The 13323-nt window shown below is 51.0% G+C and overlaps 1 protein-coding gene across 3 annotated transcripts in view; it reads right to left on the reverse strand.

Annotated features, from left to right (window-relative positions):
• Positions 1 to 1529: 1529 nt before the first annotated feature.
• ARHGAP10 (Rho GTPase activating protein 10) overlaps positions 1530 to 13323 on the reverse strand; it is a 335363-nt gene continuing 323569 nt past the window's right edge. For 2 of the 3 annotated variants that reach the window (XM_022599764.3, XM_022599763.3), the window contains 3 exons: positions 10597 to 10749; positions 9414 to 9505; positions 1531 to 2456 (listed from right to left, as the gene is read on the reverse strand). In XM_022599764.3, coding sequence (XP_022455472.1) covers positions 2368 to 2456; positions 9414 to 9505; positions 10597 to 10749 — 334 coding nt within the window. In that variant the 3' untranslated portion in view covers positions 1531 to 2367. Of the gene's footprint in view, positions 2457 to 9413; positions 9506 to 10596; positions 10750 to 13323 lie in introns of all 3 variants that reach the window. The other variant, XM_089912398.1, reaches the window with a different exon arrangement.

A 13323-nucleotide genomic window follows, 5' to 3' on the forward strand; every position in this document is an offset into this window, starting at 1 on the left:
CAGCCAGTGCTGTCCTGAGGCTTCACCCTTGCCACACTGTCATCCTACAGAACACAGCTGCCCCGACAACAAAGAGGCAAGTGACACTCACAGCAGTAACAGCATGGGGACTAGCAGTGCTAACTGAGCACGTACTACGTACTGGGCATGGTGCTAACTGAACACGTACTATGTACTGGGCATGCTTCTTGTATTCAGGCACTTCAACCCAAAACCTCTGAGTGCCGTTTTCTTTTTAGAAAGCAGGAACAGAATCACAGAGTCAACTTAATTTGCCCCAAACCGCACAGGTAGCCAGACCTCACAGCAATTTTCTTGACCAAGAAAGTGGTGATAAACGCACTTTGGGAGTTAACAACAGTTTGGTGGCAACAGCAGGTTGGGTGCACCCCACGGTGAATGAGTGAAGTCTTCCTCAAGCGAGCAAAGAAATCAAGCCCCAGTGTGGTGGGTCATATTTTTACTGCCCCATGGATACACACCAATTAAGAACACGGCCAGGAAATCTTGCCCAGTGCTAACCTGAGCCCACTCGCTGTAACTGCCCATGAGTTTGTACTCTCCCATGGAAATGGGAGAGTTTGCCCCAGGCCAAGTTTTTCTCCTACATCCCTAAGCAGCGGGCAGGGGCAGGAAGTGGTAACTCAGAAACACGGGGGACACGGGGGACGATGCCATCCCCACCCCCTGGTCAGGCTGGCCCTTGGCCTTAGGGCCGGCCATTGTCATGGGGCCCTGGGTTCTTCAGCAGCCCCAAAACCCTCCACTGGGCCTGCAATCCAGTATTTTAAATTATGCTGCACTGAGAGTGTCCTTACTTTTTTTAGGTAGAACGTGGATACTTTTCAATGGGCCTGTTCCCCTCTACACACCTGACACCAAACTTGACACCTTACCTGGTCCAGGGGAGGCGAGTTCCAAACTGATAACCAGCGCTCTGGAATCATCTTACCTGGGGAAGAGGCGACGGACACATCCTTCCTGTGACAATCTTAGGGGAGAACTGTGACAGGCCGAGGAGCCTCCCATGGGGAAGACAGACATGCCGGGCCCCCAGAGCGGGCCCTGGGGCAGGGCTGGCTTCACAATCCTGAGGCCCCTAGAAATGAGCTCCACATCCCAGGGACTCCAGGTCAGGGGACAGAGAAGTTCCCCCTTCCCGGAGAGGTCGGTTTAGCCTATGCCTGGGAGTCGGAGACTGACAAGACAAACAACAAAGCATCCATTGCAGGGGCGTGGCTGAGGTTCCTCCAGGACCGGTCCGAATGCCTGACCCGCCGCCCTGCAGCCCGGCTTAAATCCAGATGGAGACGTGAGCGTCAAGGCCTGGAAAACATAGGGAGTGTGGGGTGGGGACAGGGCTGTACACTGAAGGTCACTGGGAGGGAGGGTCTCACACACAAAGCCCTGGGGGGCAGCGCCCCAGCCCCATCCTGGCCCGGGTTCCTGCAGGACACGCGGGAGAGGCCAGCTGAGGCAGTGGAGCGGGCCCGCCAGGATCTCACCTGTCAGAGAAGACCGCTGCCCCCAGAAACGTGCCCCGCTCCGAAGCAGCAAGGCTCCTGGGTGACCCATCCTGCCTGTGAGTGCACACGTGCCAACACCAGGGGACAGTGCATGCCCATCCACCGGCTGCCAGATCGTGAAATGTTACAGAGTGAGTGAATTCCACAGTCTCTTCCCCACGCGAGGACACAGATCCAATAGTAAATTATATTTTATTGCATGTACAGAGAGCTCAGGGCTGAAAGGTGATGGTTGGGGAAACAGCACACAGGTGAGCAGCATGGAGGAGAAAGCCTGCTGTGAGTCCACCGGTGCCCTAAGCCCAGTGAGTGTGGGGTCCCCAGGGCAGCTGTCCATACGGCAAGGAGCCTCTGTCCGCCGCCCTCTGGGTTTAGACCAAGGCACCGCCCGCCCGCGGCAGCCCCTCCACGACACCAGAGTTAAGGGCACGTCCTGCAAACGCAGTTCCCTTTCAGGTGTGCGGGGGGGTGTCCGGTGGTGTGGCCGCCAGTGGGGCAGGCGGGCCGGCAGAAGGCTGCCCTTCCTCTCGCTCTGCAGACGGAAAAATTAAAACTCACGAGTCCCAAGGCTTGAAAATGCAGTCCATCCTGTTAACCTGGACATCCTTCTCCCGCTGCACATATCCACACAGCCCTACGCAGCTCTGTGCCGTGCGTCCCCTCTCCCCCCACGTCTAGCAGTATTAAACCACCCCCCCCACCCCTGGAGTGCCAGTCCGTGATCTGTCATTGCCATGTGTCCAGGTGGCTGTGGGTTCACCTGGGGGGAAGACGGTGCTCACACCCCACAGGCAGGTCCTCGGGGGCCAGGGTCTGCAGCGGGGCCCTCACGGGCCAGTTGCTACAGAAGCTTGACGTAATTCTGTGGAATCAGGCCCCTCTTGCCATTCAAAGTCCCTTCCAGCCAGCCAGGTTCTCTTGAGGTTTGCACTGAAAAGGAAGAGAAATCTTTTTTACCAAAATGCTCCCGGGTACTTTCCGCCTGGGAACTCACCGCACCGCTGTGGGTCTTAAAGGCTCAACCAACACCGAAACAGAGGCCATTCCTAGGATGTCTGGTTACAAATCTGCACAAGAGTTATTTATAGGTGCCCCCCTGGTCACCCCAGCCTTCACCTGTCTTCACGCCACAGCCTCCTAACCGGTCCCCCAGCTTCCGGTCAGGTTCTTCCCAATCCACGGTGCACAAAGGGGCTCAATGAACCTTCCAGAACACACAGCTGGACACGGCACTGCCCTGCATAACATCCACTGTCTGTAGGAACAAACCCAAGCTTGCCCGGGCACCTGGCCCTGCCACCTCCTGAGCCACCAGTCACTCGCCCACAAGCACATCATGCGGGTCACCCACAGAGAATCATCCAGAGAAAGCCCCGGCCGAGCCTCTAAACCTCTGTACCTGCAGCGCCGGCTGAGCCTCTAAACCTCTGTACCTGCAGCGCCGCCATCTGCTGACATGCCTTTCCCGACTTCTTCACTGGGGAATTCTTCCTCGTCAGAGACCCCAGATGCCCTGTCCTCTGGGGAGTCTTCCTCGGCCATTCTCGGCACTTGCCAGGCCTCACCGGCATCATCTGGGCACCTGTCTGACTGCCACCTGGACGGGGAACTCCTGAGGGCAGGGCAAGACCTTCCACAGCTGGGCACAGTGCCCAGCACGTTCCACAAAGAGCCATGACGGACACACAGGACAGTGACCGCAGGCTAGACAGCAAAGGGCACAGGGTCCAAACATTCATCACCAGGGTTTAGAAGCATCCAGTAACCCCCAGCTGTGGGCAGGCCCCGACTCAGGCCTCGGCCATGGCCAGGAGCCGATGTGGCAGCCGTGCATGTAGAAGAAAGGGGAGGTGCGGGCTGGATCAGCAGACCAAGTCGGGAGCTGGCCAAGCAAGGCAGCCATGACCGCAACCCATCAGAAGACGGCTGACTGTGTAGCTGGAACCCAGCACACACGTCCACGTGCCCAATACACAAACGCTTCACGGAACAGTACTTCCTCACTATGTGTGATGCACTCTTTTCTATTATTTTTCAATGCTGATGGCAACTCAGCAAATGGGGTTCATAACCCACTCCTGTGTAGCAACCCACAGTCCAACCTCTGCATGGCTGGTCCTCTGCTTTCCTCCCCGTTTATGCCTGGACAACCCTCCTTGCCCTTCAGATACCAGCTGAGGTATCCCCTCCCTCCGAGACCACTCCCAATGCTCCAGATCAGGTCAGAGCCACCATACGTGCCCCCTACTCATTCCCCCCCCCCCACACACACACAGGACCCTCCCTCCTAGTCTAGACCAGGATGATATGCTGAAAGGATGAATAAACAAATGAACCAGAGATGTGCCCTCCAGGTGACCTGGTGGCACCCCTTTCTTCGCACCCTTTTACCCCGACATCGTTCCTCACAGCAGGGTTTTTAAAGGGCTCTCACTTAATCCCATGCTGGCAATGCCATCGGAGCACGGCCCCTGTTGGGGAAAAGGACTGGATTCTATGGGAAAGGCACCCAGGGGTCGTGCAATGCGGGGTGGGGGTCCGGGGGCCGAGTAGATCCTTTCCTCAAACACTCAGGGAGGTAGTGACCATGGGAGAGGAATGAGGACCGAATCCGCTCGTCCCCGCATGCTGGGATGCCACCTGGCCACCATCTCCCGTGGGGACAGGGCAGGTCGGTAGCTCCACGCCCCACACCAAGAGGCTGCTCACTGAAGACTCCCACGACACACGGCAAAGAGTACAGCACTCACTTGGCACACACTGGGGAGCACTAACCTTGTGCCAGCTACCGCCTACGCCATAGACCCTGTCCTGCCACTAACGAGCTGCGTTGGCCCCGGGCAAGGCTCACATCCTTAAGAACCTGATGAGTATGTGATGACGGTCACACCAATACCGCCTGCTATCATCATCTTTTCCACTTGCGGTAAAATATATGTAACATATGTGTGGAGATATGTAACCACTGGAACCGTGTTTAAGTGTACAGTTCAGTGGCATTAAGTACATTCACAATGCTGTATAACCATCACCCCTCTCCATTTCCAGAACTCCTTCATCTTCCCAAACTGAAATTCTGTCCCCATTAAACACTACCTCCCCACTCCCCCTCCCCAAGCTCCTGGTAACCTTTATTCTATTTTCTGTCTTCATGAGCATATGCCTACTACAGATATTTCGTATCAGTGGAATCATACAATCCGTGTCCTTTGGTGACTGGGTTATCTCACTTAGCATAATGTCCTCCAGGTTCATCCATGTTGCAGCATGTGTCAGAATTTCATCCCTTTTATGGATGAGTACACTATTATATGTACAGACCACATTTTGTTTATCCATTCGTCTGTCGGCGGACATGTGGGCTGTTCCTACCTTTTGGCTATTGTGAATAATGCAGCTATGCACGTGGGTTTGTACAAATCTGTTTGAGTCTCTCCTTTCAACTCTTTGGGCTACATATCCAGAAGAGGAATTACTGGACTACGTGGTAATTCTATGATTAATTTCTGAGGACCTACCCCACTCTTTTCCACAGTAGCTGCACCATTTTACATTCCCACCGGCCATGCACTGGGATACCAATTTCTTCACATCCTCACCAACACTCGTTATTTTCCGTATCTTTGATAACGACCATCCTAATAGGTTGTAAGGTGGTATCTCACGGTGGTTTCTCCATGGCCTCCTGATTTACCATCCCGTAACAAGGACACTGAGCTAGGGACAAGAATACTTTGTGAGAAGCTTTCTCCAGAACAGAATCTGGTCTCAGCTTGGGGTATTTTTTAGCATGATGTAAACAATATGAATGGCAAATATCTAAACCATCATTACACAACAAATAGCAGGAACCCACACTCAACTCAAGAACTGCAGCCGACATGGACGCCTCCGTCCTGGGCTCATTCCTGTGTCCTGCCCTCCCCCCTCACACCCTCCCCCTGCTCCAAGGGGATAGGCAGCTTCAATGGTGTGTTTCTCACTGTCTTACCCCAGCGATGGTTCAAACACAGGTTCATCACGTACGTTTATATCCCTAATAATATACTACTTATTTTGTTTGTTTGTGAGTTGAACCAGAATCATATACTACAGAAGCTTCTTGCACTTAATTTTTTTTTACTTAAAATGAGTTTCTAAGATTCCCTCATGTTAGGGATATATATAAGAACACAATTGTTAGGTTGTGGGGTCTATAAGAGGGTCAACTTTCTAAGATAATGGCAAGCTGTCTTCCAAGGATTGCTCTTTATATATCTGAGGACTTTAAAATGAATCACCAGCAGCTTTTAAAGATGAATCTGGGCCACACCTGCTCCCCAAACAATGGACAGATCCTGTCTCCAGGTTAGAAATGAACAAAGTCTGGCAAACAAGGCAGCCAGTCTCCCTGCCCAGAGAGAGCCAGACCTTGGAAATCCTAATGCCCGGCAGCCCTGGGGACGGAGACCACTCGCTGCTTGGACTGGTGGGTCCGGCAGCTGCAGGGCTACCTATCGGGAAAGAGAGCAGAGCTGACTGGTCACCAAGGTAACGTATTTCTGAGGTTCCCCAGGCCCAGAGAAAAGGGCACTGGCCTCTGGCTGACACACGCACATCAGCTGCCCTGAGACCTTACACACGGCGCCCCCTGGAGGATATGGGAGGCACTGCCCCAGAACAACGGCTAAGCATTAGTGCGTCTACTATAGAAATGAATCTTCAGCTTAGAATTTAAACTCAAGTCCAGGCCCACACGGTAAGAGCGAAGAGCAAGGGACAGTTATGGGGCAAGGTGATTACTAAAGATCCCTTTCCCTTCCACACTCTGGGTCAGGATTTCCTACTGTTGTATATGTTCGCAACCGCGTGACTACTGACAATGCGGCCCAGGGGCCACTTTGACCTGGATTTTGTCTACTCCAAAGGCCACTGAATGGCGTAAGCCAATTTCCTTTGTTGCCTGCACGAGGGACAAGAACGGCTGGCCAGGCAAGAGCAAGAGCATTTATGGTAGCTGGAAGACTCCAGATGGACACAGAAAAAAACGTCTTAGGCATTTCAGCGACGATAAGTATCCCTGGTCTGCAGGAAGGACATGTTCCCAGCGACACTCCAGTGGCTGAGCTATAAACAGTGGCCGCCTGGAGCAACGGCAGCTGAGCCCAGGGGAGCTGCTGCTCCGGCCCGGCCTGCGTCCGGCATCGGAAGGGAAGAGCCGCAGCCGTTCAAAGAAAGGCATCACTAGACGTGCTCCGAGCAAACACTTCTAACTAGTTATCAGGTCTCTGCTAAGAGATCAACTGTGCACAGAAGATGAAGGTACAAACACCCAGAAAAGAATAAATCCTGCTTAAGGGTCTTCCATTTCCTGTGACCTTTAAGAGCCACCCTAAGAAACAGTAAGTCTGGGGATGTGGGCTCCGATCGTGGTCCCCGTGCGTATCTTTGGCAACAGGAGTGGGATGCAGGGGCTGCAAGGCAAGGAGCTCACATCAAATGAGATGTGCACGTGCTCCTGCATGGGGAAGGTGTCAAGACATCAACAAGCGTCTCTAGAGCAGCTGGCCTGGGGGAGGAGCTGAGGACGCCAGCGCCACAGAGCCCGGAATCTGAGTGGCATGTGCCTTGGCTCAAAACGAAGCCGGGGGCACAGTGCGCCAAGTGAGGCTCCAAAGTCGGCAACATCCTCCACAATGTCTGTGCTGCACACGTGACCCCAAATGCTGCCCTGACACATCACCACACGTGTGGACATCCTTGTGGATTAGGATGGAGAGGGTGATGCAGAGAGAACTTAAGGAACTTGTCCAGGGCCACAGAGCAAGTGGAAAAGCCAACTGACCTCAGGCAAAATAAGTGCAGAGTTGATAGCTACCTGCTATCAATCACTCTCCTGTTCCCGAAACACACTGAGATATGTGTGTGTATGCCTGTATGTGTGTGTATACATGCATATGAGTATATACAGGGAGACAGACAGACAGACAGACACACACACACACACCTACGCACACACTATTTTTCTTAGGAGGTCTCCTGCAAGTCACTGAGGGACTTTAAAAGTGCAGAACTTCAGTGTTCCGCGTCAGACATCTACCGGCCTTTCCCAATATCCAAGTTGGCAGAACCGGATTTGATTGGGGTCCTGACCCCCATTCCCACGTCTGCGTGCCCAGAGGAGAAGCCCCTGGACCCAGTGTGGTGCTGATTGATCTGAAGTCCTGGCTGGCAATGACTTTAAGGGGAGCACATGACCTCATTCTTGCTATTGAGACGTGAGAGCAGGTCACCTAGGAAGGATGTTCTGAAAGAGTTTTCTCATGCTTCAAAAAAGAACACAAGGATGAGGCAACCCCCTTCTGCTAGGGTTGAGTGTGGCCATGAGGTCTGGAACTGGGACAGCCATCCCACCCGCACTGGGGAAGCAGCCAGGGGCCCCTGTCCATAAGCAGAGATGGAAACACTGCGGTCTTGGGTGACATCTTTGAAAAGGTGATTAACCAGCCCCTGGAGCTCCCCACGTGCAGACTTCTTAGTGCGTGAGCGAACTCGCTTTCGTGACTGATTTAACCCGCTCTATCTGTTACTTGCAGCCAAAGGCATTCTATCTGTTACTTACAGCCAAAGGCATTCTAATAGATACACCTTCCACCAAGGTAAGTATCACATGAACAACACTGTGTTCTGAGGCCCCGAACAAATCTGACCAGCCACACGGCGCCAAAATTCACCCTCATTTCCTAAATGGCGGGTTTCGGTGCTCTCCGCTCTCCCTTCTGCCATGTGGGTGCCCGCACACGATAGGCCTGGAGGAGGGCAGCTAGCTGACCCTCCTGCCAAAACGGCATGCATGTATGTTATGGTGACGAGAGGACTGTTCTTGCTTCTACTCCAAGAGCAAAATTTCTCCACGAAGTATAATTCTGTCATATGTGGGGTTTTTTGTTGTTTGTTTTCTGACACTATCAGGAGTCTCTGGCTCTCCAGAGTACGTATCACACAGATATAGAAATCTACTCTACATGAGGCAACTTGCTTTCTAAAAAACAATAATCAGTTCATGCCGCATTACTGACAATACAGCACCAGGCGTTGTGTTGATACACTCCACACATTCCAAACATTCTGGCTAACCAACCATTCCATTCCAGGCATCAAAGGTTCTCGCTGCCTCTCCAGAGCCCTTTTGGGCAGCTCCGCCCCCACACAACATCACTATTTCCATAGCAACCAATGAATTTCATAATGAGGAGGACGGGGAAGGAAGAAATCAAGGGGGAGGGAAGAGATGTACACTGAACCATGGGAGGAATTTGTGCAATCTGAAGCCGGGCATAGCTCCTCAATGCTTGTGTGTGACTATTAAACACGCAAACAAAAATCTATACCCTGGTTTCAGTATGCAGAATCAATACCCGTATCTAGAGATTCATGCACTATTCAAACAAGTGAAACTCATGTAAAGCAAAAGAACGGTAAGGGAATGATAAACCAAAATTGGTTGACAAAGCACTTGTCTGTAGCCCAGAGCTGGTGAACCTGAAGCATTTAGGAGGCTAGGGTGGGGACGATGAGGGAGGAAAACAGAGGATGCAAATCACAAACATTTCTTGACTCCAAGTGGCACCGGCTTCTCTACATCAGGAGAAAGATATCCCAAACGAAGACCCTCAAGAGTTACAAGAGCTGGAGAATAACCAAGATTAAAGCGGAAGTGGGCACCCACAGCCCCCTGGCATTCGGTTCCTGGGAGCCAGGTGGGCAGGCTCTCGCCCGTCCAAAGCATCAAGGGACAGACTTCTACTCCTGACAAACCCACAGCCAGGGACCGCCTGTGTGCTCTGGGTGGTAGACCCTCTGCGCCGGCAGAAGACAGCCTCCCACAAAGCTCCCACTAACACTTACCATCCTCAAAAATCGCTCCTATTTCAAAAGACAATTCCGAGCTGTGTTCTGCTTCACACGGGTACACTGCCCGGGCCTTCCGACTGATGACGCTGAAGAGGGAACATGCAAGGCACCGAGTGAAACATGAGAAACCTCACCTTTCCCCCGCCCACATTGCCCAAATCTCATTTCTATGTCACCAGCACAGCAGCTCCTTCCAAAAAGGAAATCAGCGGGAAAGGGAACATTGGGCAAACCACAGCACTTGACTGTCAAGTAAAGGACAGGTTTCAAACCCCAATCTTTCTTTAGGGAGCCTCTCCGAGAAGCTTTCCCTGAACCTCTTCACCTACTTCTCCTCTCCGCTCAGTGGGATGCCCTTCCCTCTCACTCAGCGTTATTAGAACCACAGGGCATGTTTATTTCTGAAGCATTTCGGTTTATCTATTAAAAAGCACCGGTGTCTTGAGACCGAAGGCGAGGCATTGAAGGGCAGAGGCACACGGACAGTAAGTGGCTCCAGCCACGCACCTCGGACACCCATCTGTCTACAGTGACGCTCTGCTTTCACGCTACCCTGGAAGGGGCTCATTGCTCTCAGCTGGGTCTCGCCCCCAAAAGGTGCATCAGGCGTGGCTTCTCAACACTTGTCAAAACATCCTGTGTGTTCTTGTGGGAAAAGAACACAGTGGGGAAGGATGGAAAGCAGGCTGTCAGCCAGATGCACACCGAGGCAGAAGGAAGCAGCCCACCTCACCGGAGCAGGGGAAGCCACTGATGGGGAGAAGAGCCTCGGCCTGCTGTCCCGGAGGAAGGGCTTTGCTAAAGGGTCAGCACCTCTGGCCTCTGCACCACTGGCCCATTAAAGAGCTGTGTTAATTACAGTTTCCAGTGCCCCATTTACCTTCCTTTAAAACAAACCATGTGCTTTCTATTCATGTATAAAAAGTTCTTGCAAAATACGTGGTTTCACAAATGCACAACCAGCACCAAAAAGAGTAGGTTCAAGCAGGTCTCACATAAGGCAAATCTCTAAGAATGTACTTGAACCTTTAAGTCTAAGGCAAGGTTGCAAATGTTGTCCACGAAGTCCAGGAGACCGGAAACTTCTTCCATGTGGGGAGCACAAGAAGTTGCTCAGGTTGATCAAGCCCCTCTGTGTGCCACCCTCACATTCTACATCACACTCCAAACCACGTACCTTTCAGGTGGCCTGTCCGCTACGGCGGCAGGAAGAGAGAGGGGGAAAGACGACAGCTTGGGTGAAGGAGGTGTAACGGCTGGGTTGCAGCTCGGTGTGGTTGGTGACTGAGGGTTAAGCCACTGGACCGTGGATGATCGGGCCTGGCTTGCGCTAAGTGTGGAAGTTTGAAGAACAGGATTAATAGTATAAAGGCCACGGAACACCAAATACATGACACCCCATCCCTCAATGGCTAGGGTGATAGTTCCTTTCTCTCTCCTGATGACTGAAAGGGACAGAGTCCTCTCCACCTCCTCCCAGGTCTGTAGCCCCAAGAGCCACACCCCAAAGCTAGAGATGCCTCATTGTACTTCTTCAGGTTTGTGGAGAAGATCTAGTCTTGTCCAACCTAGCAGCATACTGGTGCACTAATTACAACACCAGAATCCAACGGCCAAGACTAGTTGCTTGGACTTTTGAGGTATTCATGTTTTCTGCTTATAAGGAGAGTCAAAAGAATCTACAATCAAGCCCATGACCTACAGCTCTAAATATTCAACAGTGGCCTTTTAATGTCTAAATTGGTACAGCCATTACGGAGAACAGTACGGAGATTCCTTAGAAAACTAAAAATAAAACTACCATATGACCCAGCAATCCCACGACTGGGCATATACCCAGAGAAAACCATAATTCAAAAAGACACATGCACCCCAATGTTCATTGCAGCACTATTTACAATAGCCAGGACATGGAAGCAACCTATATGTCCATCGACAGACAAATGGATAAAGAAGATGTGGTCCATATATACAATGGAATATTACCCAGCCATAAAAAGGAACGAAATTGGGTCATTTGTTGAGACGTGGATGGATCCAGAGACTGTCATACAGAGTGAAGTAAGTCAGAAAGGGAAAAACAAATATCGTATATCAAGGCATATGTGTGGAATCTGAAAAAATTGGTATAGACGATCTTATTTACAAAGCAGAAATAGAGACACAGACATAGAGAAGAAAGGTATGGATACGAAGCGGGGATGGGATGAACTGGGAGACTGCGACTGACATATATACACCATTGATACTATGCATAAAACAGATAACTCATGAGAACCTACTGTATAGCACAGGGAACTCAACTCAATGCTCTGTGGTGACCTAAATGAGAAGGAAATCCAAAAAAGAGGGGATATACGTATACGTATAGCTGATTCACTTTGCTGTACAGTAGAAACTAACACAACATTGTAAAGCAACTACACTCCAATAAAAAAATAAAGCTCTTTCATCTGGTCATATACATGTGGCAACTCAGAACAGAATGCCACTGGGAATCAAGATTCCTGTAGAGTGGACCAAAGACTAGCCTTTAAGGGAGAAACCAATGAACAGTAAATCTTTGGTGACCTTAACATTCCCTAATAGTTGCCAATTTTGAAAATAAGTTAATGTAAAAAGGTCAGTAGACAGACTCATGGAGGGGCTTCTAAACGTGGAGGGTTCGATAAATACATGTTGATCTGAATAAATTATTCTTCAAAGATTTCAAAACTGGAGGCTTGTGACTATGGTCTACGAAGCTTGCTTTAAAAGCACAGTGCTGAAAGCTTCTCGTTTTACTCAAGTACGTTTTCAACACATATGTATTCAATGCTGCTATACCCCGATGTCCCTCACCTCAAATTCACCCTCTTTGGCTAAAACCAGTTTCTACAAGCAGCTTCCGTGTCCTTCCATATTACTGAGTGTTATCTTTGATTCTTCTTCTAAAGCAGAACTAACACCACGTCCTGTCCATTTTTACTGCAAAAAGCTCCCAGGCTGTTCCTTTCTCTATGCTCTCGTCATGAACAGGAGACGATCCCAATCTCACTGCTCACGCCGGTGTCACGGCGGAGCTCTCCTAGCCAAGGCCCTAGCCCCAGGCCTCCCATTCGGCCAGTTCCATCAGCCACATTCAGCCACCTGGGTAAGACCCAGTCCACCCCGTGGGCCTCCCTAGGAACAGGTGTGCTCTCCCACCTGCCCTGGCAGCCTGGTGGCTCAGCCCACAGCTCTGCTCCCCTGACTTCCCCTCCTCCCCGCTCAGGCTCTTCCGCTCCTCTGCTGGCTCCAATCTGTCCCCTCCCCCCGGCTCAGCTCCAGCTGCCTCCTCCAGTTCTTCTCCTCTGGGCTCTCTAAGTCACAGACCTTCTCTGAAGGCCCGTCACACCAATAAACGGGAGGGCCGATCAGCATGAGTTGTTCTGTGTTGGTTTCAGACATTTCTCTCGCCTCTGGGTTGAGAGCAGGTGGGTTAACTCTTTGTGTAGATTCACAAAGCCGGGCAGAGGGCTTGGCACAGGAAGTCTTCAAGCCACATCTGAAGCAGCCAGTTCACATGTGCTAGCACTACAACCGAGTATTATACACCAGGCCTGTGAAATATTGCATTACTGACTTGATAGACATTTAGTACACAGAAGGTTGTCTTTACTCTGATCAGAAAAGGGCGGGGGAGGAGGAACATTTTAAAAACATTATTCTCTGAACAGCTTATTTACAATCCCCCTATCCAGCCATTCATTTGGAAGTCATAAAACCTACTTCATACCAAGCGAAGACACCTAGAAATCTCAAGGTGATCTTTATCACCAACAGCAAAAGTCACTCCATTCTTCAACAGAAAATGAAACTTTAATGAGTTCTTCTTACTAATCAGGAAGGGAGAGGATGGCGTGAGTGAAGCTCTGACAGAGAA

The sequence above is a fragment of the Delphinapterus leucas genome, chromosome 5 (genome assembly GCF_059928025.1).
Source record: "Delphinapterus leucas isolate spDelLeu-1000000601 "Yukka" chromosome 5, BTC_Dleu_Yukka2, whole genome shotgun sequence".
Classification (NCBI taxonomy): domain Eukaryota; kingdom Metazoa; phylum Chordata; class Mammalia; order Artiodactyla; family Monodontidae; genus Delphinapterus; species Delphinapterus leucas.